The sequence below is a fragment of the Notothenia rossii genome, assembly GCF_949606895.1.
Source record: "Notothenia rossii genome assembly, chromosome: 1".
Taxonomy (NCBI): Eukaryota; Metazoa; Chordata; class Actinopteri; order Perciformes; family Nototheniidae; genus Notothenia; species Notothenia rossii.
The window spans coordinates 43,670,889-43,698,479 of NC_136912.1; the positions used below are offsets into that span (position 1 = coordinate 43,670,889).

At 39.5% G+C, this 27,591-nt stretch overlaps 2 protein-coding genes across 9 annotated transcripts in view; both read right to left on the reverse strand.

Annotated features, from left to right (window-relative positions):
* The window catches only part of krt222 (keratin 222), a 154,614-nt gene that overhangs the window by 27,569 nt on the left and 99,454 nt on the right, over positions 1-27,591 (reverse strand). For 4 of the 5 annotated variants that reach the window (XM_079640290.1, XM_079640289.1, XM_079640291.1 and 1 more), the window contains exons 10-11: positions 26,457-26,546; positions 15,796-15,898 (exon numbers count right to left, since the gene is read on the reverse strand). In XM_079640290.1, coding sequence (XP_079496416.1) covers positions 15,796-15,898; positions 26,457-26,546 — 193 coding nt within the window. The remainder of the gene's footprint in view (positions 1-15,795; positions 15,899-26,456; positions 26,547-27,591) is intronic. The other variant, XM_079640292.1, reaches the window with a different exon arrangement.
* Positions 321-11,734, reverse strand: LOC307047644 (uncharacterized protein). Of its 4 annotated transcripts, XR_013810513.1 has the most exons (8): positions 5,957-7,840; positions 5,250-5,384; positions 4,902-5,036; positions 4,466-4,534; positions 4,267-4,361; positions 3,853-3,979; positions 567-3,357; positions 321-477 (listed from the first exon to the last, which is right to left on the reverse strand). XR_013810513.1 is itself a non-coding variant. In XM_079694711.1 (7 exons), the coding sequence occupies exons 2-7, from the start codon at positions 5,322-5,324 to the stop codon at positions 3,178-3,180; spliced, it is 681 nt and encodes a 226-aa protein (XP_079550837.1). In that variant the 5' UTR covers positions 5,325-5,384; positions 10,583-11,734; the 3' UTR covers positions 321-3,177. The 4 variants fall into 4 exon arrangements, 3 of the variants coding, with proteins under 3 accessions (XP_079550837.1, XP_079550835.1, XP_079550836.1); XM_079694711.1 differs by lacking the exon at positions 5,957-7,840 and adding an exon at positions 10,583-11,734 and having other exon boundaries at positions 321-3,357; XM_079694709.1 differs by having other exon boundaries at positions 321-3,357.

The window sequence follows — 27,591 nt, forward strand, 5'->3', positions numbered from 1 at the left end:
CTTGACAAACAAAGTTAAGGTCTCTTTGATGTAGGCCTAAACTTACCAGCATTGTCAGAGGTGGTTTCTTCAGTGATGGAAGTTGATGGAACTGCTATGGAATAAAGAAGTATATCATTGTTTAATATATGACTATAGGACTGTCTCTAGATCAGCTGTCTTTTCACCACTATGGCGCTGCTTTTGAGATAGCTCCAAAGTGCTGATCCAGAATCAGTCCTTAAAAACAGGTATCATCAAACTCCTGCCCCATGCATGACAGATATTTATTATAAGCAATGAACAGCGAGCTTGCTCAATAGAACTTCGACAAATGGCAATTGTAGCTAGCTCTATGGGCTTAATCTATACACTTAACACATCATTTACCAGCATTGTCTGAGGCGGTTTCTTGGATGACATCGGAGTCACTGGTGCCAACAGCTGACCTTGTGGTTTCACATTCACCAACAGCAGCGGTGGAGGTTGATTGACCTGCTATGGAATAAAGAAATATATGATTCGTAATGTAATGACTTAATATTCCAAATTCAGAAAGCTCTCACTTTGGGCCCATTTGAACTCACCAACAGTGTCCTCAGTGGACGTTGTGGTGTGTGCTGGCACCTGCTGTGGGCTTCCAAAGTACTTCAGAAGTGCTCCTGAGGAGAGTATGTTACAGAGTTAAGCTTTATGGAAACAGACTTGAAATGGAACATCAAATGGAACATACTAGCTTTATATAGCTAATTCAATATTCAGCCAATGAATACTTGCATTTACATGAACTTAGAACCCACACAATGATGTTTGGATAGTTCGATAGATAGATAGATAGATAGATAGATAGATAGATAGATAGATAGTACTTTATTAATCCCAGGGGAAATTGGTTTACTTGGTCAAAATATGAAACAAGCACATATACCTAGCTAACATTAGCTACGAGTGTGACTTGCTGCCTGAGCTAAATTTTTCTAAAGTAAATTAATCAGTAACGTTAATAGCATCGCATTATTCTACAGAAAGGCTGAGATAATAATGATAACTTGGCTAGTTAGCTAGCTGTAACATTAGCTAGAAAGTAAGTAGTAGTAGTAAGTAAGTTAGAATACTCCCAAATCCAAGTTATCCAACTATTGTTAGTGGGACACAGGACAGGAGACAGAGCCATAATATGAAGTTACATACCTTTATTGTCTTGCCTTTTTTCTTCATTAAGTTTTCTATTTTTTCGTTTTTGATCACCAGAGGCGTATGTCCTTTTTTTGCCAGACATCATGCAAACTGAAGGCACCACAGTTGAGCGCTCAGCTTTGCCTGCCTGCTCGCTCAAGTTGTCACAGCGTTACAAATGTGCCACAAAACCAACCAATCGGAGAACTCGAGAAGGTCAATTCTGATTGGCTGGTCGTCTCCAATCATATCTTCTATCTGAGATAGATGAGAGTAACACCTACGCCACGACGATTGTTTTTGTACTCCAAATATTAAGCAAAATATGTCACATTATATAATGACTGTTACAGAGTCATCATTTTGAGAAAAAGGCCTTCAAAGTTTCCTCTTCTCTGGATCGATCTGATTGATTATTAGCAGAGCAAATTATCAAAATAGTACGGAGGGAAGATATTTTCGTTTGGATTACTGGTCTGGGGGAAGCCCGCGAGTGTGTGTGTGTGTGTGTGTGTGTGTGTGTGTGTGTGTGTGTGTGTGTGTTTTTGTATTTTTGCATTTGTGTGTATTGTGGGAAAACACTCGAGAAACACCGGCTGTTGTTATGCCTGCTGTGACGTCAAGTTACTCCGTTCTCCGCTTTTAATTATGCCGTTACAAGCTTCAAAGTTGTATTTATCATCTGAATTTGCCGAAACAAGTTTAATATTCTGAAAGCCAATACTTTGTTTATTTGAAATCAGATGAAAACAAACTGTAACGGACCCTGCCGTGTTATCTATGATTACTATACACCTTACATTCATCATTTCAGCGGAGGGAGGGGAAGCGGCGCTGCGGAACAGCAGAGTGGCGAGTGAGAGCTGTCATCCTCCCTTTACAAGCTTCAAATGCCTGTAGCTAATGAGATTGAATCAGTGTTCGAATTACCCATTTGCTTTCGGGGGAGCCCTATTTATTTATTTTATTGCTAATCATATAGGCAGACCTGAAAGATCTATATGTTTCCTGCATTAGGTCAACATTGATCGCCAATAGCTTGTTTGGTAGGACATCTTTTTTTCTCCTCTCCGAAATCTCGATCGCTTTTTCGTTTGCCTGGCCCTTATGGTGATTATAAATCTTTTTCCGCAGGTTATTCTTTTAATCACTGCTGACTTTTCCCTGAATCCTTTCTTGTGAAAGGTGCACTCCGGTGGATTTTTCTGCGAGCGGCAGAGAGATCAATATACGAGTGAGTGGAATGAAAAGCCATGGATAGCTTTCATTCCACTCACTCCATCTTTTCTGTGTCCAGTTAAAAGGCAGGTCATGGGCATCGTCAGGTTTGCTAGTGCAGGTGGCGCCGGCGGCTGTGGCCGTTGTTGAAGCCTCTTCAGGCTCCGCATCGGCAAGCCTCTCCCTCGGTGTGGAGCTGTCAAACGCGACCCTAACGCCGCTTACAGCCGGCTAGCTAAAAGTTGTTCCGTTCACGTTGTCATTTTTAGAATCCTTCGCTTCTTTGCTTGTGAATCCAAAAGCTGCGAGGCTTGGCTGATTTCGTTTCGCCATATTTTTTATGAACATTTCAAATACGCCGCCGGCATCGCCGCCGTAACCATAGCAACGTAAGTAGCGTAAAGAATGCAGCGCCGCCACGTACAGATGGCAACACCCAGAAATATTCACAAATATAAAACAAATATTCAGAAACTGTAATGAACAATGACTATTATTTATTTCAAGAACTTTTATTTACAGAAACTCAACATTTCTAATCTGTGTGACACAAATATGCAGCTCCCCCTATTTATCTCAAAGTCGGCCTTCAGGGGAGCTCCCTCCCTCTTCGGGGGAGCCAAGCTCCCCCTTGGCTCCCCCCCATTTCGAACACTGGATTGAATATAACAATCAAAAATAACAAAATATACACAGCTAGATCAGATCGCGTTTTAGAAGCGACTTTAGAGTAGAGCAACGGTGTACTGAGATAAAAAAAAAAAATTAAAAAAAATTAAAAAAATTTTTTTGCTAGGGGGCCCCTCAGTGGCTGCGGGGCCCTAAGCGGCCGCTTATGTCGCTTAATGGGTTGGGCCGGCCCTGACCTGGTGCCTCAAGGATTTCGAGAGCCAGTTCTCTCCTCTCCTGTGTCATGTATTTCTTTGAACACTCGAAATTCACATTCGGGATCAGAGGGAAGGATTCCATGACTGCCTTTGCCATCTAAACAAACAACACTTATGTTATGGAGGGTTTTTCTTCTTTATTGTATAGTAATACAGATACAGACAAAAACATGAGACACATTATAGAAAACATCCACCCTTGACTAGAATGCCTCCCAAAACCTTTGATTATTGATATAGACCGGTCCTATTATTGGAATTTTGAGATATTCAGAAGCAAAGTTTTGTCAATTAAACTTTCTGTGTTCAAGTGAATACTAATTTAAGTTCAACAATGTTGTGTCATAATCCAATTGTTGTCAGTTGTGAAAAATACAATAAACAACAACATGATATCGGCATTATACTATATATTGTCCATTGGCCAACCTGCCTGCTAAATATTATGGGGATCAGCATCGGCCTTTAAAAAACCTTTATCGGTCAACCACTACTTTTGACAGCTTTTTTAAATCCGTCCTTGCATTAAACTGTCTTTCACATTAAAAACTCTGCTTGTTAACTGGATGAAAACAGAATCTCTTCAACTCACCTTCACAACAACGACACCACAGCTACATCCATCCTTTTGAAGTGGGTGACCCATAACGCCTCCCTTCCACTTAACATCCACCCAGTCTGTTATGCTGTGGCGTGTCCTCCTCATCCTGAAGTACTCCCTGAGAAAGGATAATGTCAACACACTTTACATTTCTAATTATGTGGCTCCTAAAGATAATGTAACAGAAATTCATACTGTTTGTATTCACCATATGACCATTTATTTGTATAAGGGGCAGCCACAGGTCAGCTATAGATATCACTGTCTGAACAAAGACTGTATCAGACTGTTTAAAATGCTTTCAATGCTGTCTGTGAGTATGAATGTAACTAAATGTGACACATTTTTTACGTTTAAATATAGTTTTTCCTTGAATTTTCAAATATCTATTGAATTTTGATTTACTGTATTCTTTTGGCAGCATGTTCGGAGTCATCAAGCTCTTCGATGCTTTGAGCTGGATCCACCAGGAATACGGTGCTGGTTTTGGCATGAATGTACTGTGAAAAAGTAAAAGCACTTTTCATCAAAAAAGATTTTTGGTTTCACCATGTAAGTCTTGTGCTTTAACAGAAATAATACAATAACAAAAATAATTACAAACCAGCAACTTCCAGTGGTTGTTGTTGACAAGTACAAAGGACAGGACAGCTTCATAGTTGTCAAATTTTACCTATAATGCCATCAAATAAAGGATTAAAACAAACTTGAAGGCTAAGGTAAAAATAACAACAACATTAGTCTGACAATTTTGTTCTTGTGCCATTCATTTGTCGTGCTTAAAACAAGTGTTGGTATGGAAATTCAAAAGTAAGTAGATTTATCAGGTGATTTAACTAATGACTATAGTTTCAGAGAGGATACAGTAAAATAATCTCAGTTAATTTCCTATTTAAGATCTCAGCCAATGCTTCACTCCATGTACCTAATGGGTGAGTGTGAGCCCACAAATCAAATCCACACCTACTTCCCCCTAAAGTATCACCATGCACAAACACAACACACCACACACATAAACATACACAGACCACACACATTACCTTTGGTAAACTGTGAGATGTTAGCTGAGTTCTGTCCCCGAACAAAATGACACCTGCTGTGTAGTGATTTAGCAAGTACATTTTGTTCACAACGCCGAATTTGTCGGCAGCAACATGAAACACGCCTTCAATTACCTGGCAAAAAAAATCATAACAATTTGCCAATTAATGCATATTCCCAGTTATACTGAACTTTCATTCCCTGCAACTTTGAGAATCTTGTGACTGACAAAAGTATCTAGACATTTTTTTCAGATACTTTTTGGGCAGAAATCGTTAAATGCTAGATAAAGAAAATGACACAGTGTAGAGTGAAACTTCAGACACTTGAAACATGTAGTAACGTACCTCCCCTGTCAACCACTGGTGGGGTCGAAGTGAGCATAGCTCACAGTGGCGGATAAGTAAGATGCGTCCTTTCATCTGTGAGGGGAGCACTGCCACGACCACCTCGGTGTCCTTTTTTTTCCACAGCCAGGTCAACTAAGTCAAGATTGAGGGGAAATAGATGCATTCTGTTTAATATGGACACTTGAGGAATCTTTTAACCCTCCGGTATCACTCTGGACATTTTTGTCCCGAATGACTAATTAGGGTAGTGCATTTGAATGATACCAGAGGGTTAAAAATCTTGAATGTTTGGGTGGAGGCCTTGTTTTTGTATATGCACCATCAAAGCTACATACACAAAATATAATTAAACTGTCCATGTGTATGCATTTAACCTCAGTCCCTTTTAGAGTTTTCACTAAATGACATTAAACAGGCTGCTCAGGAACAGAAACTGTAATTGCAGTTTAAAGTCTGATTTAGAAATCTAGTTTCTGTTATAAGTTTGTATGCTGTATTTACATTTTTCATCTTCATATTCTCCCCCTACAACATGCACCTAATCATATTGGGTTATAATACTTCATGTCCTTTGTCCTTCACCTCACTCACCAATTTAGTCCATGCTTTACTTTCTGACAATATTTACTTATTCCATTGTTACAATTAAAATGCTGGAGAACAATTTACACACTCTGAACATAGTAAGTCTTAGAGAAACTCACATTTCCCTGTGCATATTTTTCCTGTTGGTCCACTTTTCTTTTCTTCACCTTTGTGGCAGGTGGGCTCTTGGGGTTGGGTAGTGTTTTTGGTGGATTGAAGTACTTGGACTTGGGCTTGGTGTGACCAGCAGAACTTTCCCGCTTGTTCCACTGTTCCTCGTGGTCATCATCTGGCCTGCTAGGATGTCCAAAGTTTTTGTCCAGAATATGCATTGGCAGATTGTGTTGCTCAATGTGCTCTATATATCTTCCTTGTATTGAGGCATACATTTTGGAGACAAACTCAGCTGGTCTCAGGTACTTTTTTTTTAAAAGGATGGAGTGTTTGACCAACCCAAACCAGAGCTCAACATGGCAGTTGGTATCCCTGGTTTTATGACTTCCATCTTTTTTAGAGGTACCTTTTCTATGTCGCGACAGATCCCCAAGCAACAAACCACTCCACAATGGGAAGATCCCCATGTAGTTTTTTAACAGTGCATCAATGGCACCAGGACAGAGGTAGTGGTTTTTTACATGAACAGCATCGTCAGAGAGAATGTCACACTCTGCTTGGTCCCGTCTGATTTGAAAAGCTTGTGTAAAAGGGGACTTTCCAATAATGTTATGAGCATTTTTTTCCATTTTGCTTTCCTCCTCTCCCATTACATGTCCACTTTCCTTCAGTTTCACGTCCCGAGTTTGCAAAATGCACTTGTCGAGGTACATTTTGCTCTGTTTCACCAAATTAGTGTACTCCTCTGCATCAAAAAGCACACACATATGATAAAAAACATCAAAGGCTTCCTGCATACTTGTGCAGTTCAGGATGTACGCGAAACAGAATGTTGCATATTCCTGTGTGCCTCTGTCTACAGTTTTTTTTCCAAATGCTTGTGACACAGCCTTCATGATATGAGCAGAGCACAGATGCAGCACAGTGAAGTTAGGAATCAGTTCAGTTTGTCCAGACACTATCTCAAATGCTCTGTCAAGGTACACTGACATATTTTCCCTGTTAAAAGACAGAAGCACACTGTTTATCAGAGCCCAACTATAATCTGTCTCAACCTGTGCTATCTTTCTTTTTGTTGTGTAAGACAACTTTCTCTTAAATTCCATGAGCCAATGGGAAATAGATGGAATGGAATGGCTATTGGTGATCAGTTCTGTGACAGGCAAGGGAGGCTTATCCTTACCCATTCCGGGCAAAACCAAAGCATAATACAAGACCCGCTTATTTTGATCAGGAATTTTCTGTATCACGCTGCCTGTGGCATCAAGGTAGAGGGCCGTAGGTGTTGGCTTTTTCAAGTGCTCAGTCAATATCTTTATTCCAGCATCTGTGTATAAATGCACAGCAAACGGATCAATTTGTAGGTGCTGAAGATAGCCTTTTGATGATGCATGACTGCTGCTCTCTTTGATTATTTTTGAGTCAACATGAGTTCAAGCATCATGTCATCGTGGAGCCTTGCACTTTTCTTCACTTCAGAGGATATTTTCTTTAATACGTCTTTGGTGAGGCTTCTGCTTATGTTACCAGCCATTATTTCCTCTACTGGTGTCTGTCTCAACATAGTGTAATAATAATTGCTGACACCACTGGTTAAGGCTTTGGAAATTGTTCCTCTTCTCGTGTATTTTGCTGGTCTAAATCGCCTTTGATTTTTATGGTGTATAACTTCACCAATGCGCATGACTTTAAAAAAATATTTTTTTATCCGTTGATTTTGGCCTGTTCTTTTTTGAGAAACTGTAGACAGCGTTGCATCCATTAAATGTGCATTTTGCAGAGGCACAGAAAAATGGTGAATTCTTTTTACGGCTATCATTTGTCTTAACATGCTGGTATTTGAAAGCAAGTGTGCAGCATGGATTATTTTTCAAAAATTCCTGATAAAATGTATCAGTCCAGGGGGGACGGAGTTTTTTTTTGCAATGTTCAGGTTTAATTTTGTTCCATTGTTTTCTTGTCATGGCAATTTTGAACTTTTTTGGCCCTGCTTTGCACTTTCTGTTCATTTTTGTTGTCATTTTGGCGGCTGTCTCTGTACTTTGTTGGTCTGACTCTTCTGTGTCTATCTCAGACTGTGGCTGTGCGTTACTTATTTCCCTGTCATCCTGACTTGTGTCCTTGTCTTTCTCACCTGTAGGTGCGCTGTAAGACTGTTTTTCTTCATTGTTCTTATCTTCATCTTTCCCCACAGGCTCTGTCCCTGTTTTTCGTTTGTTTCTTTTTCTTTTTTTATCCTTTTCTGGCCCTTTCTTGTCCTTGCCTGTTTTTCCCTTTCTGTTCATTGTTGTTGTCATTTTGGTGGCTGTCTCTGTACTTTGTTGGTCTGACTCTTCTGTGTCTATCTCAGACTGTGGCTGTGCGTTACTTATTTCCCTGTCATCCTGACTTGTGTCCTCGTCTTTCTCACCTGTAGGTGCGCTGTAAGACTGTTTTTCTTCATCGTTCTTATCTTCATCTTTCCCCACAGGCTCTGTCCCTGTTTTTCGTTTGTTTCTTTTTCTTTTTTTATCCTTTTCTGGCCCTTTCTTGTCCTTGCCTGTTTGTCCCTTTCTGTTCATTGTTGTTGTCGTTTTGGTGTCTGTCTCTGTACTTTGTTGGTCTGACTCTTCTGTGTCTATCTCAGACTGTGGCTGTGCGTTACTTATTTCCCTTTCATCCTGACTTGTGTCCTCGTCTTCCTCACCCGTAGGTGCGCTGTAAGACTGTTTCTTGATACTGTGCTGTCCATCTCTCCCTCTTTCACTGACATATTTTCCTAAATACAAACATTACAAAAGTAAAAAATCTCATTTAACTACTGTATCTCTTATTGCAAGACTACAATGCAACTTTAAGCAATCTGCCATCCTTGGGTCAATTACAGTAAATTATGTTAACATCCTACTGTGATGGCTGTAGTATTTAATTAAATAAGAACATTAACCCTTATGCCTCCCTAATGAAATGTATTATCCAGGCTACTGTTTAATTTTGCGAGCATTCTGATTGTGTTAAGAATATGACACGGCATTTGGTAAAGATGTTAGTGTTTTGGAAACATGTTCTTAATAATGTGTAATCAAAATAGTGACTTTCAAATCCCTAGCGAAAAAAATAAAAGTGAATGAACATTTGATAATTATGATCAGCACTGAATTGGGTTAAAAAATGTAAGTAATTGAAAGTGGAACAACATTATTAACATAGCCTATAATATCTTTATTACAGTATTTTTAGATGCAGACATTTTTGTCGTTAGTGTTTTCAGAGTAATGTTTTTAAAAAGGGATTCACAAGGGTTAAGCTTCAACTTAAAAGCCTCTGGGGCAGAGTCCTGCATGGGTCCAGTTTTGCAAATCTGCAACCACCCGAACCCTCGCAGCTCAGTAGCAACTGCGAACCGACCCGTTACACGCAATTATCTTCAAGTCAAATCTGGACCCGACCTGTTGATATAAGACCCACGACCCGACCCGTTGTGAATTTTTGGGGGGGCTAGTGGAGTACTTCGTGACCACAGAGCGTGAACGTTGTGATCAGCTGTTTTAGCGCAGTTCTCCAGTGAGTCTCCCTCCGCAGCCGGTTGGCGTAGTTTTTGGCACAATTCCGTTGTACAGACCGACGTTAACATTAGCCCCGTCTGTGCACACGGAGACCGACTCTGTCGTCCGGTGATCGAACCGCCTTCTGGAAAAGCTTCACAAGTACCACGGTACGCAAATGCACTTTGTGACACAAGTGACGGTACGCAATTCAGATTGTTTCCGCGCATGCGTACCTGCGTACCAGTTATGTGCACCCCTGGATATGGGCCTACGTGTATGTTTTGCCCGTTACCAGACCCGGCGTCATGGGCGAGCCCCATGGGGCCGGGCCCGCCCATCCAGGATTTGGGCCCGCCCATCCAGGATTTGGGCCCGCAGTTTTAATCAGGGCTGAATACAACATTGTAATTGTTTTATTATTATGTTTATGGTTGTTATTTGTAGGGCTCTGTCCTAATATTTATTTTTGTTTTAAACTATGTTGAAAGATTAGTTTAATATCATTTTTTTATTTTGCTATGAAATTCTCAATGAAATTCTGAATGAAAGGCTGCGCGCGAGACTGGTTTTTCGCTGGGTTGAGTCATGTGGGTGTTTGAGTGAGATGCGGCACAGCAGCCTGACAGTATACTCTTGCTAGGTTAGTTTGTCTATTATCATTTATATTTATCTGCAACAATGGATATCAGGAAGTGGTTCATGAAAGGAATATGGCAACTCAGAGAAATTGACTCTCAAGCCGGCTCTCTCACAAACTCCGGTTCTGTGCGCAAACAGACCGCTGCACACGCTATCTGCCCCTCGCTCAATCTCTCTCTCTCTCTCTCTCTCCCCCTTTCTCTTTATCGCTCAACCTCACTCCACCCTGTGTACGCTCCTCAAGTTTGCCTGCGTGCTTGCCCAAGTCCCCACCCCCGTTGACAATTCAGATTTCCCGGGAAATGTAAGTTTCGGGGTGGCCCGCCCTGGCAAATCAAATGCCCGCCCAGAGACGTATGTCTGCCGCCGGGTCTGCCCGTTACACAACTATTTTGCGGGTTATCCGCCGGGTATCCGAGGCGGGACTCTGCTCTGGGGCTCATCAAAATTATTTTTTAACAGTACCTGCTTGAAGCACCTCAGTCCGGACTCCACGTCGGTCTTCACCCCAGATGACCCTCAACCACTTAAGATGCTCTTTCTTATTACCTTTAAACACTGTAAGTGTAACTGAGGACCACTGCTCAGTTGTAACATTAACTTCACTAAAACCATGAGAAATTAAAGACCTGGTGATGAAATCTCTACCTCCTGCTTGTTGCCACAGGTCTAAAGCTTTCTTTGTCTTGCCTTTTTTGAAGCGCACCATTTTTAGATCAAACAATGTGATCTGGTTTCTAAAATGTCTTCTTCGTGTTCTTCTTCTTCTTCTTCTTCTTCTCTCGATGTTTGGCGTATTGCAAACAACTTTAAAGGTGCATACCGCCACCTGTACATGAGTGTGAATCATCATATCATGTCTTAACCATGGTCTTAACTCATGGACGTATCTATGATCTAATCAAAAAATCTATATAAATAAATCAACAAAAATGATATGATACATTATTTGTTCAACCTCACACTCAATGGCGTTGGCTAATTTTCTGTGAAGAACTTATATCAGAACACATTTAAAATGACCACCCACTGTACTACACATTTATATTACAAACAGGAGGTTCGGGGCTAACACGAATGTGGAAATTGTGTGTGTGTGTGTGTGTGTGTGTGTGTGTGTGTGTGTGTGTGTGTGTGTGTGTGTGTGTGTTTGTGTGTGTGTGTCTTATCACAACTGATCAAGATGGCCAAATTATGCTCTGCTCAGAGGGCCTTGCAAATGATTTTGGAAGAGAGAGAACCATTTGACGATGATGTAGAGGAAGGGGAAGGTGTATCAGAATGTGTGGGTCACATTTCTGAGAATTCTGAGTCCGACAGTGACTTTGAAGAACAGGATTAGATTGAGCATCAGCTAGTTACAAAAAAAAGACGAGCAACAGGACCAGCCGGTCAGCGGGCAAAACAACAAGTAGCACTTTAATTCATGAATCAAGGTTCAAGGTTTTTATTTGTCATACGAACATAGCTACAGTGTGGTTATGACGATGAACATCTTAGGTCAAAGGATCCTCCATTGAAGCAATAAGCTAATTTTTCCATCAAAATATTAATATAAAAATATTTAAAGTATTAAAATGCAATAAAAAGAGGTGTGCCCGATGCAGCCAGTGTAGTTCTTTGACCCAACATTGATTTTGAGTGATTAGGTCACATGACCTGGAAGGTCTTGAAGAAATAAGCTAATTTTTCCATCAAAATATTAATATAAAAATATTTAGACTATTAAAATGCAATAAAAAGAGGTGTGTCCTATGCAGCCAGTGTAGTTCTTTGACCCAGCACTGATTTTGAGTGAATCGGTCACATGACCTGGAAGGTATTGAAGAAATAAGCTCATTTTTCCATCAAAATATTAATAAAACATATTTAGAGTGTTAAAATGCAATAAAAAGAGGTGTGTCCTATGCAACCAGTGTAGTTCTTTGACCCAACATTGATTTTGAGTGATTAGGTCACATGACCTGGAAGGTATTGAAGAAATAAGGTAATTTTTCCATTAAAATATTAATATAAAATATTTAGAGTGTTAAAATGCAATAAAAAGAGGTGTGTCCTATGCAGCCAGTGTAGTTCTTTGACCCAACATTGATTTTCAGTGATTAGGTCACATGACCTGGAAGGTATTGAAGAAATAAGCTCATTTTCCCATCAAAATACTAATATAAAAATATTTAGACTATTAAAATGCAATAAAAAGAGGTGTGTCCTATGCAGCCAGTGTAGTTCTTTGAACCAGCACTGATTTTGAGTGAATCGGTCATATGACCTGGAAGGTATTGAAGAAATAAGCTAATTTTTGCATCAAAGTATTAATATACAAATTATTTAAGTATTAAAATGCAATAAAAAGAGGTGTGTCCTATTCAGCCAGTGTAGTTCTTTGGCCCAGCATTGATTTTGAGTGATTAGGTCACATGACCTGGAAGGTATTGAAGAAATAAGCTCAATTTTGCATTCAAATATTAATATAAAAATATTTTAAGTATTAAAATGGAATAAAAAGAGGTGTGTCCTATTCAGCCAGTGTAGTTCTTTGACCCAACATTGATTTTGAGTGAATCGGTCACATGACCTGGAAGGTATTGAAGAAATAAGCAAATTTTTGCATCAAAATATTAATATACAAATTATTTAAGTATTTAAAATGCAATAAAAAGAGGTGTGTCCTATTCAGCCAGTGTAGTTCTTTGGCCCAGCATTGATTTTGAGTGATTAGGTCACATGACCTGGAAGGTATTGAAGAAATAAGCTCAATTTCGCATTAAAATATTAATATAAAAATATTTTAAGTATTAAAATGCAATAAAAAGAGGTGTGTCCTATTTAGCCAGTGTAGTTCTTTGACACAACATTGATTTTGAGTGGATCGGTCACATGACCAGGAAGGTATTGAAGAAATAAGCTAATTTGTCCATCAAAATATTAATATAAAATATTTAGAGTGTTAAAATGCAATAAAAAGAGGTGTGTCCTATGCAGCCAGTGTAGTTCTTTGACCCAACATTGATTTTGAGTGATTAGGTCACATGACCTGGAAGGTATTGAAGAAATAAGCTAATTTTTCCATCAAAATACTAATATAAAAATATTTAGACTATTAAAATGCAATAAAAAGAGGTGTGTCCTATGCAGCCAGTGTAGTTCTTTGACCCAGCACTGATTTTGAGTGAATCGGTCACATGACCTGGATGGTATTGAAGAAATAAGCTCATTTTTCCATCAAAATATTAATAAAAAATATTTAGAGTGTTAAAATGCAATAAAAAGAGGTGTGTCCTATGCAGCCAGTGTAGTTCTTTGACCCAACATTGATTTTGAGTGATTAGGTCACATGACCTGGAAGGTATTGAAGAAATAAGGTAATTTTTTCCATTAAAATATTAATATAAAATATTTAGAGTGTTAAAATGCAATAAAAAGAGGTGTGTCCTATGCAGCCAGTGTAGTTCTTTGACCCAACATTGATTTTCAGTGATTAGGTCACATGACCTGGAAGGTATTGAAGAAATAAGCTCATTTTCCCATCAAAATACTAATATAAAAATATTTAGACTATTAAAATGCAATAAAAAGAGGTGTGTCCTATGCAGCCAGTGTAGTTCTTTGACCCAGCACTGATTTTGAGTGAATCGGTCACATGACCTGGAAGGTATTGAAGAAATAAGCTCATTTTTCCATCAAAATATTAATAAAAAATATTTAGAGTGTTAAAATGCAATAAAAAGAGGTGTGTCCTATGCGGCCAGTGTAGTTCTTTGACCCAACATTGATTTTGAGTGATTAGGTCACATGACCTGGAAGGTATTGAAGAAATAAGCTAATTTTTCCATTAAAATATTAATATAAAATATTTAGAGTGTTAAAATGCAATAAAAAGAGGTGTGTCCTATGCAACCAGTGTAGTTCTTTGACCCAACATTGATTTTGAGTGATTAGGTCACATGACCTGGAAGGTATTGAAGAAATAAGCTCATTTTCCCATCAAAATACTAATATAAAAATATTTAGACTATTAAAATGCAATAAAAAGAGGTGTGTCCTATGCAGCCAGTGTAGTTCTTTGACCCAGCACTGATTTTGAGTGAATCGGTCACATGACCTGGAAGGTATTGAAGAAATAAGCTAATTTTTCCATCAAAATATTAATAACAAATATTTAGAGTGTTAAAATGCAATAAAAAGAGGTGTGTCCTATGCGGCCAGTGTAGTTCTTTGACCCAGCATTGATTTTGAGTGATTAGTTCACATGACCTGGAAGGTATTGAAGAAATAAGCTAATTTTTCCATAAAAATATTAATATAAAAATATTTAGACTATTAAAATGCAATAAAAAGAGGTGTGTCCTATGCAGCCAGTGTAGTTCTTTGCCCCAGCACTGATTTTGAGTGAATCGGTCACATGACCTGGAAGTTATTGAAGAAATAAGCAAATGTTTCCATCAAAAATATTAATAAAACCTATTTAAAGTATTAAAATGCAATAAAAAGAGGTTTGTTCAATAAATGTATGCACTAGGGTGAATTTGCTTCACATTCACACGATCGAGAAGCTGTCGATTTATTAAAAAGAACATTTTTCTTGTGTAATTGTAAATGTCATTTGTTGATGGTCCCTAAGTGAAAGCCTCGTTTCGCGGAGAAGATCTCCCCGTTAAACTGACGCTGCCGGCGGGTCCGGGAAACTGACGCTGCTGGCGGGTCCTCGAATGTCCGTCGAATATCCAACCTAAAACTAAATTCACCGCGGTGATGTATTAATCCTCTCCAACAATTGTGTCTCAATGTCCTCTGCTATTTTCTCAATGCGCCGAGTGACGGTGCTAGCCGAAAGAGGCACCTGTGCTATATTTTTAACCGCGGCCTCTCCTAGAACTTCACGGCAAATGTCTTTAGTGGTGGGCAGGATCAATTCTTCACCAATGGTGAATGGCTTCTTAGCCTTAGCAATACGGTTAGCCACCAAGTATGATGCTGGTTTCTCAGTGCACCCGCATTTGTTGATGTGGTGGCCCTCAGGAATTGCTTCTGTCCTTCTTGTTCATGCTTTTTTTCTTTCAAAATACTCCGAAGGCTTGTCTTTTAATGCAGGGTGCTTGGTCTCCAAGTGGCGAAGTAGTTTTGAAGGCTTCATTGCCTCATTAGAGAGCCGGTTGCCGCATATTATGCAGAGCGGGCTTGGTGCGCGGGCATCACCTGTTGCGATAAATCCATATTTTAAGTAGGACTCCTGGTATTGTCTGTTAAATGCAGCTTTTTTTTCCTTGGAAGTCGTAGGCTCTTCTTCTGTCTCCTCACTGGGCCTTTCCCCCTTCGCAAAGAAACTTTCCAAAGACGTTTGTTTTTTACTAATTTTGCTAGCTTGTGGGTTTAATTTTAGCGGCAACGGATTAGCGGCATCGACGGATGTAACAGAGGGAATCCGGTCAGTTTTCAAAAATAAAACATCGTTCAGACTCAGATAATAAATAAAACGGAAATAATGTAAGTTATTTATTTTTTCTCTGCGGCCTGTTACCAAATTACCCACGGACCGGTACCGGTCCGCGGCTCGGGGGTTGGGGACCCCTGCTCTAAAGGATTGCTGTTAGAGCTTGTTACTTGAAAATGCCCACATGTCCAAATGAACAAAAGGTGCTGACCGCAGGTCAATGTTGGCCAAAACGATCAATACTCACTCGATGGTGCCGTGTCCCTCTGCACTCTCCCGCACCACATTGCCCTGAAGAATCTCCTGAGTCTTCACAGTGGAGATTGGCAAGTCTTTATCTTGCTCTGGGTCTGTGAGAAGACATTAAAGAGGACATATTCTGCTCATTTTCAGGTTCATATTAGTATGTTGTGTCTCTCCTGCGACATGTCTCCATGTAATGTTCAAAAAGCTCCTTATTTTTCTCATACTCCCTGTGCAGCAGCAGCTCTTAAGATAAGATATACTTTATTGATCGTAAATTGAGAAATGTTTTCGTCAAAGCAGCATGGCGTTCATTTGAAAAATTAAAATAAATAAACAAACATAAAATATTAACATCTCAAAATAGAAAATAAAACAGTAACTAAACTAAAAAGTAAAATATATACAAGTTGACCGTGAAAGATATAAATCTGTAGAATATCTGTCAGATAAACACTGAAAACTGCCAAATGATAGATAACATTTAAAAGTAAGGTTAGATTGATTGGTTAGCTGGCCACCCCTGTTGTGATTGGTCAACCGCTTATGCCCCTTTCACACCAAAGAGGTTCCCTGCTTGCGCTTTTCTGGTCGGAACCGTTTTTTCTTTTCACCCTCCATTTTGTTCACACCGCCCAGAGCCCGACTGGTGCTGCCACGGCTGCGTCATGACATCACCGTTTACATCGCTGATTTTCTCTCCAACAGCGCTCACAACAACAACAATGGTGGACTGCGTCGGGTCGATTATCGTGTTGCTTTTAATCATATGAAGCCAGATTAAATTAAATAATGACTTCACCAAATTTATACTTTTCTCCAGAGTGCAGTGGTTCATTGTTGATTAATGTGTTTCAGCTGCATTTACCGACCGCTGTTGTGAACGTTTCTTTGGTATACAATGGGTGATGTTAGCAGAGCCGGCCCGACCCATTAAGCGACATAAGCGGCAACTTAGGGCTCCACAGCCACTAAGGGCCCCGCAGCCACTAAGGGCCCCCAAGTAAAACATTTAAAAATGTAAAAAAATGTTTGAAACAAAATAAAAAAATAAAAATTATCACAGTACACCGTCGCCGCGATAAGTATGTTTAATTAATTTAGTTAATATGCCTAGATTGCCTACTCTCAAAGTCATGTATTATATTATTGAGTCAATAATATAATACATTAACCGTGCTTTACCTGAACCTCATCATGACACTAGAGAGGACGGCAGGATTATAATTTCCCGTGTTCAGTGAATGCAACAGTTTACATTACACTTCTTTATTTGTTATGCTCATACTTTAACCTTTACAATAGTTTGCTTTAATATGCAGTATATTTTTGTGTTTGCTTCCTCCTGCTCCCTTTCGGACACATACTGTATGATTTATTATTAATATGAAGATATTATTAAGATAAGATAAGATGTTACTTTATTGATTGAACATTTTAGTTTAGAATGTGCTGTCCCACGGTAATTCAGAAGGCTCACAGGTCACATTCCGACCATTATTTAAAACAATAGGTGCTTTCACACCGTCTACAGTTTGATTTGTATAGAGGGAGCTCTGTCAGTTTTCGAATAACCATTTGCTTTAGGGGAGCCCTATTTTTCAGAGCACATCCTGCTACTAAATATGTCACACGCACGCTCTGTTGACTTGCGCAGCAGCGCGGATGCGATCAATTGCTATAAAAACACTCTTCTACTAATACAGACGGTGTCACTATGCCGGCGGATGTGGCCGTTGTTGAAGCCTCTTCAGGCTTCGCATCGGCAGGCCTCTCCCTCGGTGTGGAGCTGTCAAGCTCGACCCTGACGCCGCTTACAGCCGGCCAACTAAAAGTTGTTTTCCGTTCACGTTGTCATTTTTAGACTCCTTCGCTTCTTTGCTCGTGAATCCAAAAGCTGTGACGCTTGGCTGTTTTCGTTTTGCCATATTTTTTTATTACACAGCCAGAGTTAAAAACATATCAATATGAACATTTCAAATACCGCGCCGGCATCACCGCCATAACCATAGCAACGTAAGTAAGAATGCAGCGCCGCCACGTACAGATGGCAACACCCAGACATATTCACAAATATAAAACAAATATTCAGAAACTGTAATGAACAATAACTATTATTTATTTTATGAACTGTTATTTACAGAAACTCAACATTTCTAATCTGTGTGACACAAATATGCACGATTGTTTTGGGCTCCCCCTATTTATCTCAAAGTCAGCCTTCAGGGGAGCTCCCTCCCTCTTCGGGGGAGCCAAGCTCCCCCTAGCTCCCCCCCATTTCGAACAGTGTCTGTGGCTGAATGGCCAGCGATTAGGTGCGGCGCATTTATCATAGGTGATCAGAGCTAACCATGCCGTCAGATTTCATTAAAAAACAGATCTGATTTTAAGACTATTTCTGCACTCATAAAGAATGATAAGAATAAGAATAATGCGTATTGAACTGGTTTCATTAATTAGTGAGTTTATTTAACACTAGAACCGCCAATCGGGTCAATTTGTGTGATGTGTGTTGTGTGTGTGCAATGTTACTTTTTTTCAATAAAATATTAAAGTCTCCCAGTCCGTGACTTTTCCTGAAAGTGTGTTATGTAGCACCCTATGTTGTTAAAAATTGCATTCTAATAGCGGGATTTGACGGGTTTAGGTAGGCCTATACAAAAACCTCTGGCGGTTCTAGTGTTAAGGTAATTAGGTACAGTAGAAGCCCTTTTTTATCAGTAACGAATTTAGCAGTTGAACATAAAAGTCAACTAACTGAGGGTCACTTGCAATTACAGTGTTGTGTCTAACTGTAAGCTTGTCACTCAGAGTAACCTACCGTTAATTTAGCTGCTGGAGAAGAAAGATCAAGGGGGGAGGGGGGGAGAGAGCTGTGGTTGATGGGCCATTAGTTGTGTAAATACATAGCTGAGAGCTGCCGTTTCAGTCAGACTGTTTAAAAAATTGTAACAGCGGACTATTTTTCTTAGCGGATGCATGTCAATTTAAATCAATACATACAACTATTTTTTAAATCAATACATACAACTATTTTTTAAATCAATAAAAACATTTTCTAAATTCATAAAAGCATTCCAATTAATATTGGGAGTCATCTCGTTACTTTGTTGAGAATGTGGCCGTGTAATAAGCGGGATGATTTGCAGCGACTTGTTCCTTATGGAGAAAATAACACCCGTCATGTGTGTGTAGAGATGTGTGTGGTTAAAACACTTTCATGAAGTGAAGGAATTTCCTTCTATAAAACAGCTGTGGGCAGCAGTGAGTGTCACGGACATGAATTCATAGATCAAGGCAGACTGGTGCACACACTCTCCTGTCCTGCCAGGCGACACGCCCGTTCTAAGCCGTGTCCCTCACTCCTCACATCCCAAGCATCCCCGAAAAGTGTAATATGTTGTTACATCTCAGATGTTATGTTTCAGTTGTGCTCTGTCTATGTTCAGTGATGCAAACTTGTCACCTTTCGGCGAAATTCGCCGTTTTGAATCCAAAATAAGTCGTTTGTGTGATTCATGTAGATCTGCAATACAAATATTTTTGGGGTATGGGGGGGGCTGGGACCCGGAGTAATCTGCGGCCGTGAGCTGTTATGTGCCATCATGACACGCATGGTGTTCTTTTTTTATATATTATAATGAAGTACAAGCTGTGTGCTCGAGTCTTCCTGCCTGTCGGCTCTGCTCATGGATGTATAATAACGCTCTGCTGCTCCGAGATGATGGTCTAGCTTCAGCAGCTATATTACCTACGGGTGCGTTCGTTAATATTAGCTGTGCGTCCGGAATCACTGTGGCACAGACTGGACCACTGGTGAACAGCTGTTAGAACGGGCCGTTCAAGGTGTTCAGAGCAGAGCTCCCTGTCGGAGCGGCAGAGCGTGATGTGAACTGAAAAGTTTTTCTGTGGCAATATTATTTAAGGAATCGTTGAGCTACAGATGGAGCACTGAATTTCGGACTCCAGCTTACAGCTTCCTGCCTACCACCAGCCAAAGACCAGTATAGAGGAATGTTAAGCCCTCCCACTATTTCCCAAGAGGGCGTTGCCAGATTTTCAATTTCAGGTTTTAACCAGGAGATGGCGCTTCATTCACAAATACAGAAAGACAAGTTTCATGGACTTTCAGTTGTGTTTTGAAGAGCATTTTAACACATCAATATTTTAGATCAACTAAAGTATATCTAATCTTGTAATTCAATAATATATAGTCTTTATATATTAAATAATCATAATTATAATGTAAATGTTTACATTACACTTCTTTATTTGTTATGCTCATACTTTAACCTTTACAATAGTTTGCTTTAATATGCAGTATATTTTTGTGTTTGCTTCCTCCTGCTCCCTTTCGGACACATACTGTATGATTTATTATTATTATTAATATGAAGATATTATTAAGATAAGATAAGATGTTACTTTATTGATTGAACATTTTAGTTTAGAATGTGCTGTCCCACGGTAATTCAGAAGGCTCACAGGTCACATTCCGACCATTATTTAAAACAATAGGTGCTTTCACACCTTCTACAGTTTGATTTGTATAGAGGGAGCTCTGTCAGTTTTCGAATTACCCATTTGCTTTCGGGGAGCCCTATTTTTCAGAGCACATCCTGCTACTAAATATGTCACACGCACGCTCTGTTGACTGGCGCAGCAGCGCGGATGCGATCAATTGCTATAAAAACACTCTTCTACTAATACAGACGGTGTCACTATGCCGGCGGATGTGGCCGTTGATGAAGCCTCTTCAGGCTCCGCATCGGCAGGCCTCTCCCTCGGTGTGGAGCTGTCAAACTCGACCCTAACGCCGCTTACAGCCGGCCAACTAAAAGTTGTTTTCCGTTCACGTTGTCCTTTTTAGACTCCTTCGCTTCTTTGCTTGTGAATCCAAAAGCTGTGACGCTTGGCTGTTTTCGTTTTGCCATATTTTTTTATTGCACAGCCAGAGTTAAAAAAATATCAATATGAACATTTCAAATACCGCGCCGGCATCACCGCCATAATCATAGCAACGTAAGTAAGAATGCAGCGCCGCCACACACAGATGGCAACACCCAGACATATTCACAAATATAAAACAAATATTCAGAAACTGTAATGAACAATAACTATTATTTATTTCAAGAACTGTTATTTACAGAAACTCAACCTTTCTAATCTGTGTGACACAAATATGCACGACTGTTTTGGGCTCCCCCTATTTATCTCAAAGTCAGCCTTCAGGGGAGCTCCCTCCCTCTTCGGGGGAGCCAAGCTCCTCCTAGCTCCCTCCCATTTCGAACAGTGTCTGTGGCTGAATTGCCAGCGATTAGGTGCGGCGCATTTGTCATAGGTGATCAGAGCTAACTGCCTGCCGTCAGATTTCATTTAAAAAACAGATCTCATTTTAAGACTATTTCTGCGCTCATAAAGAATGATAAGAATAAGAATAATGCGTATTGAACTGGTTTCATTAATTAGTGAGTTTATTTAATACTAGAACCGCCAATCGGGTCAATTTGTGTGATGTGTTGTTGTGTGTGTGCAATGTAACTTTTTTTTAATAAAATATGAAAGTCTCCCAGTCCCTGACTTTTCTTGAAAGTGTGTTATGTAGCACCCTATGTTGTTAAAAATTGCATTCTAATAGCGGGATTTGACAGGTTTAGGTAGGCCTATACAAAAACCTCTGGCGGTTCTAGTGTTAAGGTAATTAGGTACAGTAGAAGCCCTTTTTTTATCAGTAACGAATTTAGCAGTTGAACATAAAAGTCAACTAACTGAGGGTCACTTGCAATGACAGTGTTGTGTCTAACTGTAAGCTTGTCACTCAGAGTAACCTACCGTTAATTTAGCTGCTGGAGAAGAAAGATCAAGGGGGGAGGGGGGAGAGAGCTGTGGTTGATGGGCCATTAGTTTTGTAAATACACAGCTGAGAGCTGCCGTTTCATTCAGACTGTTTAAAAAACTGTAACAACGGACTATTTTTCTTAGCGGATGCATGTCAATTTAAATCAATACATACAACTATTTTTTAAATCAATACATACAACTATTTTTTAAATCAATAAAAAAAAATCTAAATCCATAAAAGCATTTCAATTAATATTGGGAGTCATGTCGTTACTTTGTTGAGAATTTGGCCGTGTAATAAGCGGGATAATTTGCAGCGACTTGTTCCTTATGGGGAAAATAACACCCGTCATGTGTGTGTAGTAGAGGTGTGTGTGGTTAAAACACTTTCATGAAGTGAAGGAATTTCCTTCTATAAAACAGCTGTGGGCAGCAGTGAGTGTCACGGACATGAATTCATTGATCAAGGCAGACTGGTGCACACACTCTCCTGTCCTGCCAGGCGACACGCCCGTTCTAAGCCGTGTCCCTCACTCCTCACATCCCAAGCATCCCCACAAGTGTATTATGTTGTTACATCGTTTCAGATGTTATGTTTCAGTTGTGCTCTGTCTATGTTCAGTGATGCAAACTTGTCACCTTTCGGCGAAATTCGCCATTTTGAATCCAAAATAAGTCGTTTGTGTGATTCATGTAGATCTGCAATACAAATATTTTTGGGGTATGGGGGGGGCTGGGATCCGGAGTAATCTGCGGCCGTGAGCTGTTATGTGCCATCATGAAACGCATGGTGTTCTTTTTTAAAATATTATAATGAAGTACGAGCTGTGTGCACGAGTCTTTCTGCCTGTCGGCTCTGCTCATGGATGTATAATAAGGCTCTGCTGCTCCGAGATGATGGTCTAGCTTCAGCAGCTACATTACCTACGGGTGCGTTCGTTAATATTAACTGTGCGTCCGGTGTCACTGTGGCACAGACTGGACCGCTGGTGAACAGCTGTTAGAACGGGCCGTTCAGGTGTTCAGAGCACAGCTCCCTGTCGGAGCGGCAGAGCGTGATGTGAACTGAAAAGTTTTTCTGTGGCAATATTATTTAAGGAATCGTTGAGCTAGCTAGCTAGCATACATTGTCACTATCTGCTAACGTTAGCTTTAGCCTTCTATTTCTAATAGTTTTTTTCATAGGCTATAAACAGAGGTGGTATAAGTATATATATTGTACTTGAGTAAAAGTAGAAGTACTCAGATCTTGTACTTGAGTAAAAGTAATAGTCCCAGAGTGTAGGAATACTCTGTTACAGTAAAAGTCCTGCATTCAAAATGTTCCTCAAGTAAAAGTAGAAAAGTATTATCATCAAAATATAGTGAAAGTAGCGACAGTAAAAGTAGTCATTGTGCACATTGGTCCATTTCAGAATAATAGATATGATATGTTTTATAATGATTGATCATGAAAGTGTTCTCAAAGCTGCTAAAGGTGCAGCTAGTTTGAATGACTTTGTATACTGCAGGGTAGCTTGTGGATTTACTCCAGGTGGAACTAAAGTCTGATTTAACACTTGATTATATTTCACTTAATTAATCCAGATCTGTGAAGTAACTAAAGGTATTAAATACATGTAGTGGAGTCAAAGTACACCATGTACCTCTGAACTGTAGTGGAGTAGAAGAACAAAGTAGCAAAACATTGAAATACTTAAATAAAGTACAAGTATCTCAAAATTGTGCCCAAGTATAGTACTTGTTGAGTTTATGAACTTAGTTACTTTACACCATGTGGCTATACAGATAAAAATACTTAAGCTTTGCACAGAGGCCTGAAAATACATTTTCAAAATGCTCAACAGTGCTGCCAAAATTATAAACTGACTGCTCCACAATTTGAAATAAATGCTTTTATATATTTCTATTATGTGACTCTTTGGCGTTTCTGTTATTATTAACACTGCTGCTTTAGTTGTTCTGACTGCTAAAATCCTCTGTCATTCCGTGGGGTGGGGGAGCCGGGGGCTCGGATCCTTGTCACCTTTTTCATACCTGATGAGTTTGCATCCCTGTATGTTAAAAAGCCTCAGTCACCTTAATTCATGTAATAAAAACATCTCAGGTCAGTAACACTCAAAGCTAAATGTGCAATACCATGTTCAGCTATGTTACTATTTATAATGTTATTGTTGTTACATCAGAAGATGTACATATTGAAATGATTTCTTAACTTACAGTCGGCTATTTTTTACAATGTGTGTTGGAAGGATTTATTAAATTACAATGAATATTGTCATTGTTGAAGGCTTTTAGAGAAGGGTGAACTATAAGCCTGAATTACATAAAATGTTATACCTAAAAACATAAAAGCCACAATAAATAAATCACAATTATTCTAGTTATTTTTACCTCCCGTATTGCTTTCAACCCACCAGCTTTTATGGTGTTGTTACGTCACTAACTGTAAACTTGTCACATACAGTCTATGGTCACTCAGAGTAACCTACTGTTAATTTAGCTGCTGGAGAAGAAAGATCAGGGGGGGAGGGGGGGGCTGTGGAGCTGTGGTTGATGGGCCATTTGTTGTGTAAATACTAGGGATGTAACGATACCAAAAACTCACGGTACGATAATATCGCGATAACAAGTCCACGGTACGGTATTTATCGCGATATAGAATAATAAAGGTAAGAAAAAAAAATTCATACATTTTTTTTTTAATAAATCATTTTTTTACTCGGAAAATGTTTCTTTATTACATAATAAATCTGATTTTTACAGCCTTTTTGTAGGATAGCAGTATTTTAAAGTGTCAAAAACAAAGTGACAGTAACAGACTGGAACAAGAAAACCAGTGTTTTTGTACCTACTGGTACTACCAAACAAAGTAAGCATTTTCTTTATGCCACTGCATCTCACAAATAAACAAGGACATTTAATAATCAGACCCTGCAATAAAATAAATCAAGTTTCACTTTATTTTTTCAAGTAACTCAACTCAAACTCACTAGTCACTCACTCAGCATCATCAGACAGGTTTTTAGGAATTTGAGAATGTCCACATTTCCAGGTATTTATAAGCTGGGGTGTTTGGGCATTTACAATATCCCCTGCTCTGGAAACAACTCTCTCGCTTGGTACTGATGTTGCTTGGACACCAGTGGTCGCGTTAACCGAATATTTTATTTAACAATGACGGAAAAATCTGAAAGCAGTCTGTCATTTTGACAGATTAGAACAAACTCGGAACAGCGCCAACGTTTCCCCGCAGCGAGGCTCTGGTGTTATGCCGTGTTATGCATGCCCTCCAAAAGGAAATGATATAGTTCCCAAACCGTACTTTGCCGTACAGATCAATACATGTCTGGGAGGTTTTGCTTCACGCTGTGCGCGTCCCGCGAGGTGCATGCACACACGGCATAACACCGCCCCCCCCCCCCCCGTTGACAGTTCACGAGCATGCTCTATCGTGAACTGTTCAGACCCGACGGGTAATAAGGGATTATGACGGATATTTTACGATCCTGCCTGTCAAAATGACGGACAGCGAAAAAGTCTAACGCCAGGCCTATTGACATGGCGAGATATAAATATATGGTTGATACTTGTCAATGTGTCTAGGTGTGTAAATGTAGCCCTGTAAATACGATGTCCTTTTGTGTTAACTGTTTTTTTATTTTCATGTTGTAACCTACTTGCTGCCATGTTGGACAGGTCTCTCTTGAAAAAGAGATCGATGATCTCAATGGGACCACCTGGTTAAATAAAGGTTTAAAAAAAAAAAGTGTTTAAATTTTTTTTTTTTTTTTTAAATCGCGGTAGATTTTGTCAGTCTCACGACGGTATTGGGAAGTTTATTTACCGCGATACCGCGATATTCGGTATATTCTTACATCCCTAGTAAATACACAGCTGAGAGCTGCCGTTTCATTCAGACTGTTTAAAAAACGGTAACAACGGACTATTTTTCTTAGCGGATGCATGTCAATTTAAATCAATACATACAACTATTTTTTAAATCAATAAAAACATTTTCTAAATCCATAAAAGCATTTAAATTAATATTTGGAGTCATGTCGTTACTTTGTTGAGAATGTGGCCATGTAATAAATGGGATAATTTGCAGCGACTTGTTCCTTATGGGGAAAATAACACCCTTCATCCAGATGAGGATCCCTCCGCTACACTTTGGGATCCTGAAAGACCGACGAAGCTCCATTAAAATATACATATTTTTGGTGAATTACTGAGTTTAGGCACGTTAATAACGTTTTAATGAAGTTGAATACAGTATATTTATATGTGTCAGTGATTTCATGTCAATTCGGCGAACATAAACATAAATGATCGTGGCGAAGATGATGATTAAATTAGGATTAAAAATCGAGAGCCGGGCTGCATTTCCTCCCGTTCGTTTTTTTCGAATAACAAAATTATTTTGTTAAATAACAACATGGTGATGTTTTGTAAATGATTACATGTCTCTTATTTAGCACAGTAGTATGATATCCATGACATATGGATCTTAACAAAGTTCCGCTGTACATCCAGCATACTGTATCTCACTTTATTTCACATGAGCTCCAGTGTGGAACCCCACTGCACCCCCTGGTGGATCAATGATCCATTGCAGCTGGCTTCATTATAATTACGTTTATCTATCACAGGGGCGGTCTCAAGTCAAGCTGGAGGCTTTCCCTTGAGCGAGGGCAGATCACGTACCAATCACGGCCCTCGCGTTTCAAACTGTCTGAAATGAATCGCTACATCTGTAGCTAGCCAGATATATTAAATAAACACTTTGTCATACAATCTAAATGTTGTGTTTTTTAGCGTTACCTGGTGATTTCAAAGAAAGCTCTCTCGGAAATGTTGACTGTTCGGCATGAAGCAAGAAGCTACCAAGAAGCACAAAGTTGATCCGGAGTCCTGTCAGTTAAAGTGTTTCATAGTTAGCTTCAACCTTGCACTGATATATCAGGATGTTATGTGACAGTATTTCTGAGAAAAAGTCAGCTTAAATGGTGGCATATTTGCCACTGCTGTACGTGTCGACAGCATGTTTGAACGTATTAGCAGTAAATGTGTCTGTTTGGCCACTGACGTTGCCATAACAACACCTGAATTTAAATGTGCAACCTCTTTTTGTGACAGATTTTTGCATGAAATTATAATTATTCTGAATGATATTCCTATTGACAGCTATAGTTTCTATGTGAACATTATGAGATGGACAGCCAGAGAGAAAAAATTAGAAACAGTTATGAAATACTATATGACAAAACAAGAATACAGTTTAAAAGGGGAGTGATTTGTAAAATAAAATAAAAAGTAGATCTGTTTACAGTTCTGTTTCATATGGGTGTTGAGAGATGTATCCATAGATCTCTTAATTTTGCTCTCAAAGTGCACCAGATTTATGCTTTTAACTTCAATATAAAAAAAAAATCTTCCCGGGGAGCATGCCCCCGGATCCCCCTAGAGGAGGTTAGGTCCACAGTGTTTACATGCTTATTTATACGATATGTGTGCTTATGCTAACATCATAAGACAAAAGTTGGTTCCGTGTTGTGTGTAGTGACAACGCGCTAGAGCAGGAGTGGGCAAACCTTTTGGCTCGGGGGCCACTATGAGTTTTAAATTTGACAGACGGGCCGGGCCAGTAGCAGATCGGTACAAAAATAGCTGTCCACACCTCATTATACACTCTACACTCAATGTTGACTTTTCTTTTCTTTTGTCCAGTCATTGCTACAGATGCAGGTTCAAAGGTGAATTAGGTTCAAAGGTGAATTATTGCGTCATTGCGTCATCGTTTGCGTCATGACTTAATCGTTTACGTGCCTTCTTATGACCCACACAGCGTTTTACGTTGCTGATTTTCTCCGCAACACCGCTCACAACAACATCAATAGAGGACTGCGTCGGGTAGTTTTGAATTATATAGCCAGATTAAATTAAAGAACTACTTCTG

Bases quoted from the DNA above. Each gene is read 5' to 3' on its own strand.
- LOC307047644 (XM_079694709.1), bottom strand. From the start codon at position 7,138: ATGGGTAAGGATAAGCCTCCCTTGCCTGTCACAGAACTGATCACCAAT. The intron at 5,385-5,956 runs GTGAGTTTCTCT...ATCTTGACTTAG, and splicing joins AAAAATATGCACAGGGAAAT to TTGACCTGGCTGTGGAAAAA. The intron at 4,535-4,901 runs GTAATGTGTGTG...ATGGCATTATAG, and splicing joins CATCTCACAGTTTACCAAAG to GTAAAATTTGACAACTATGA.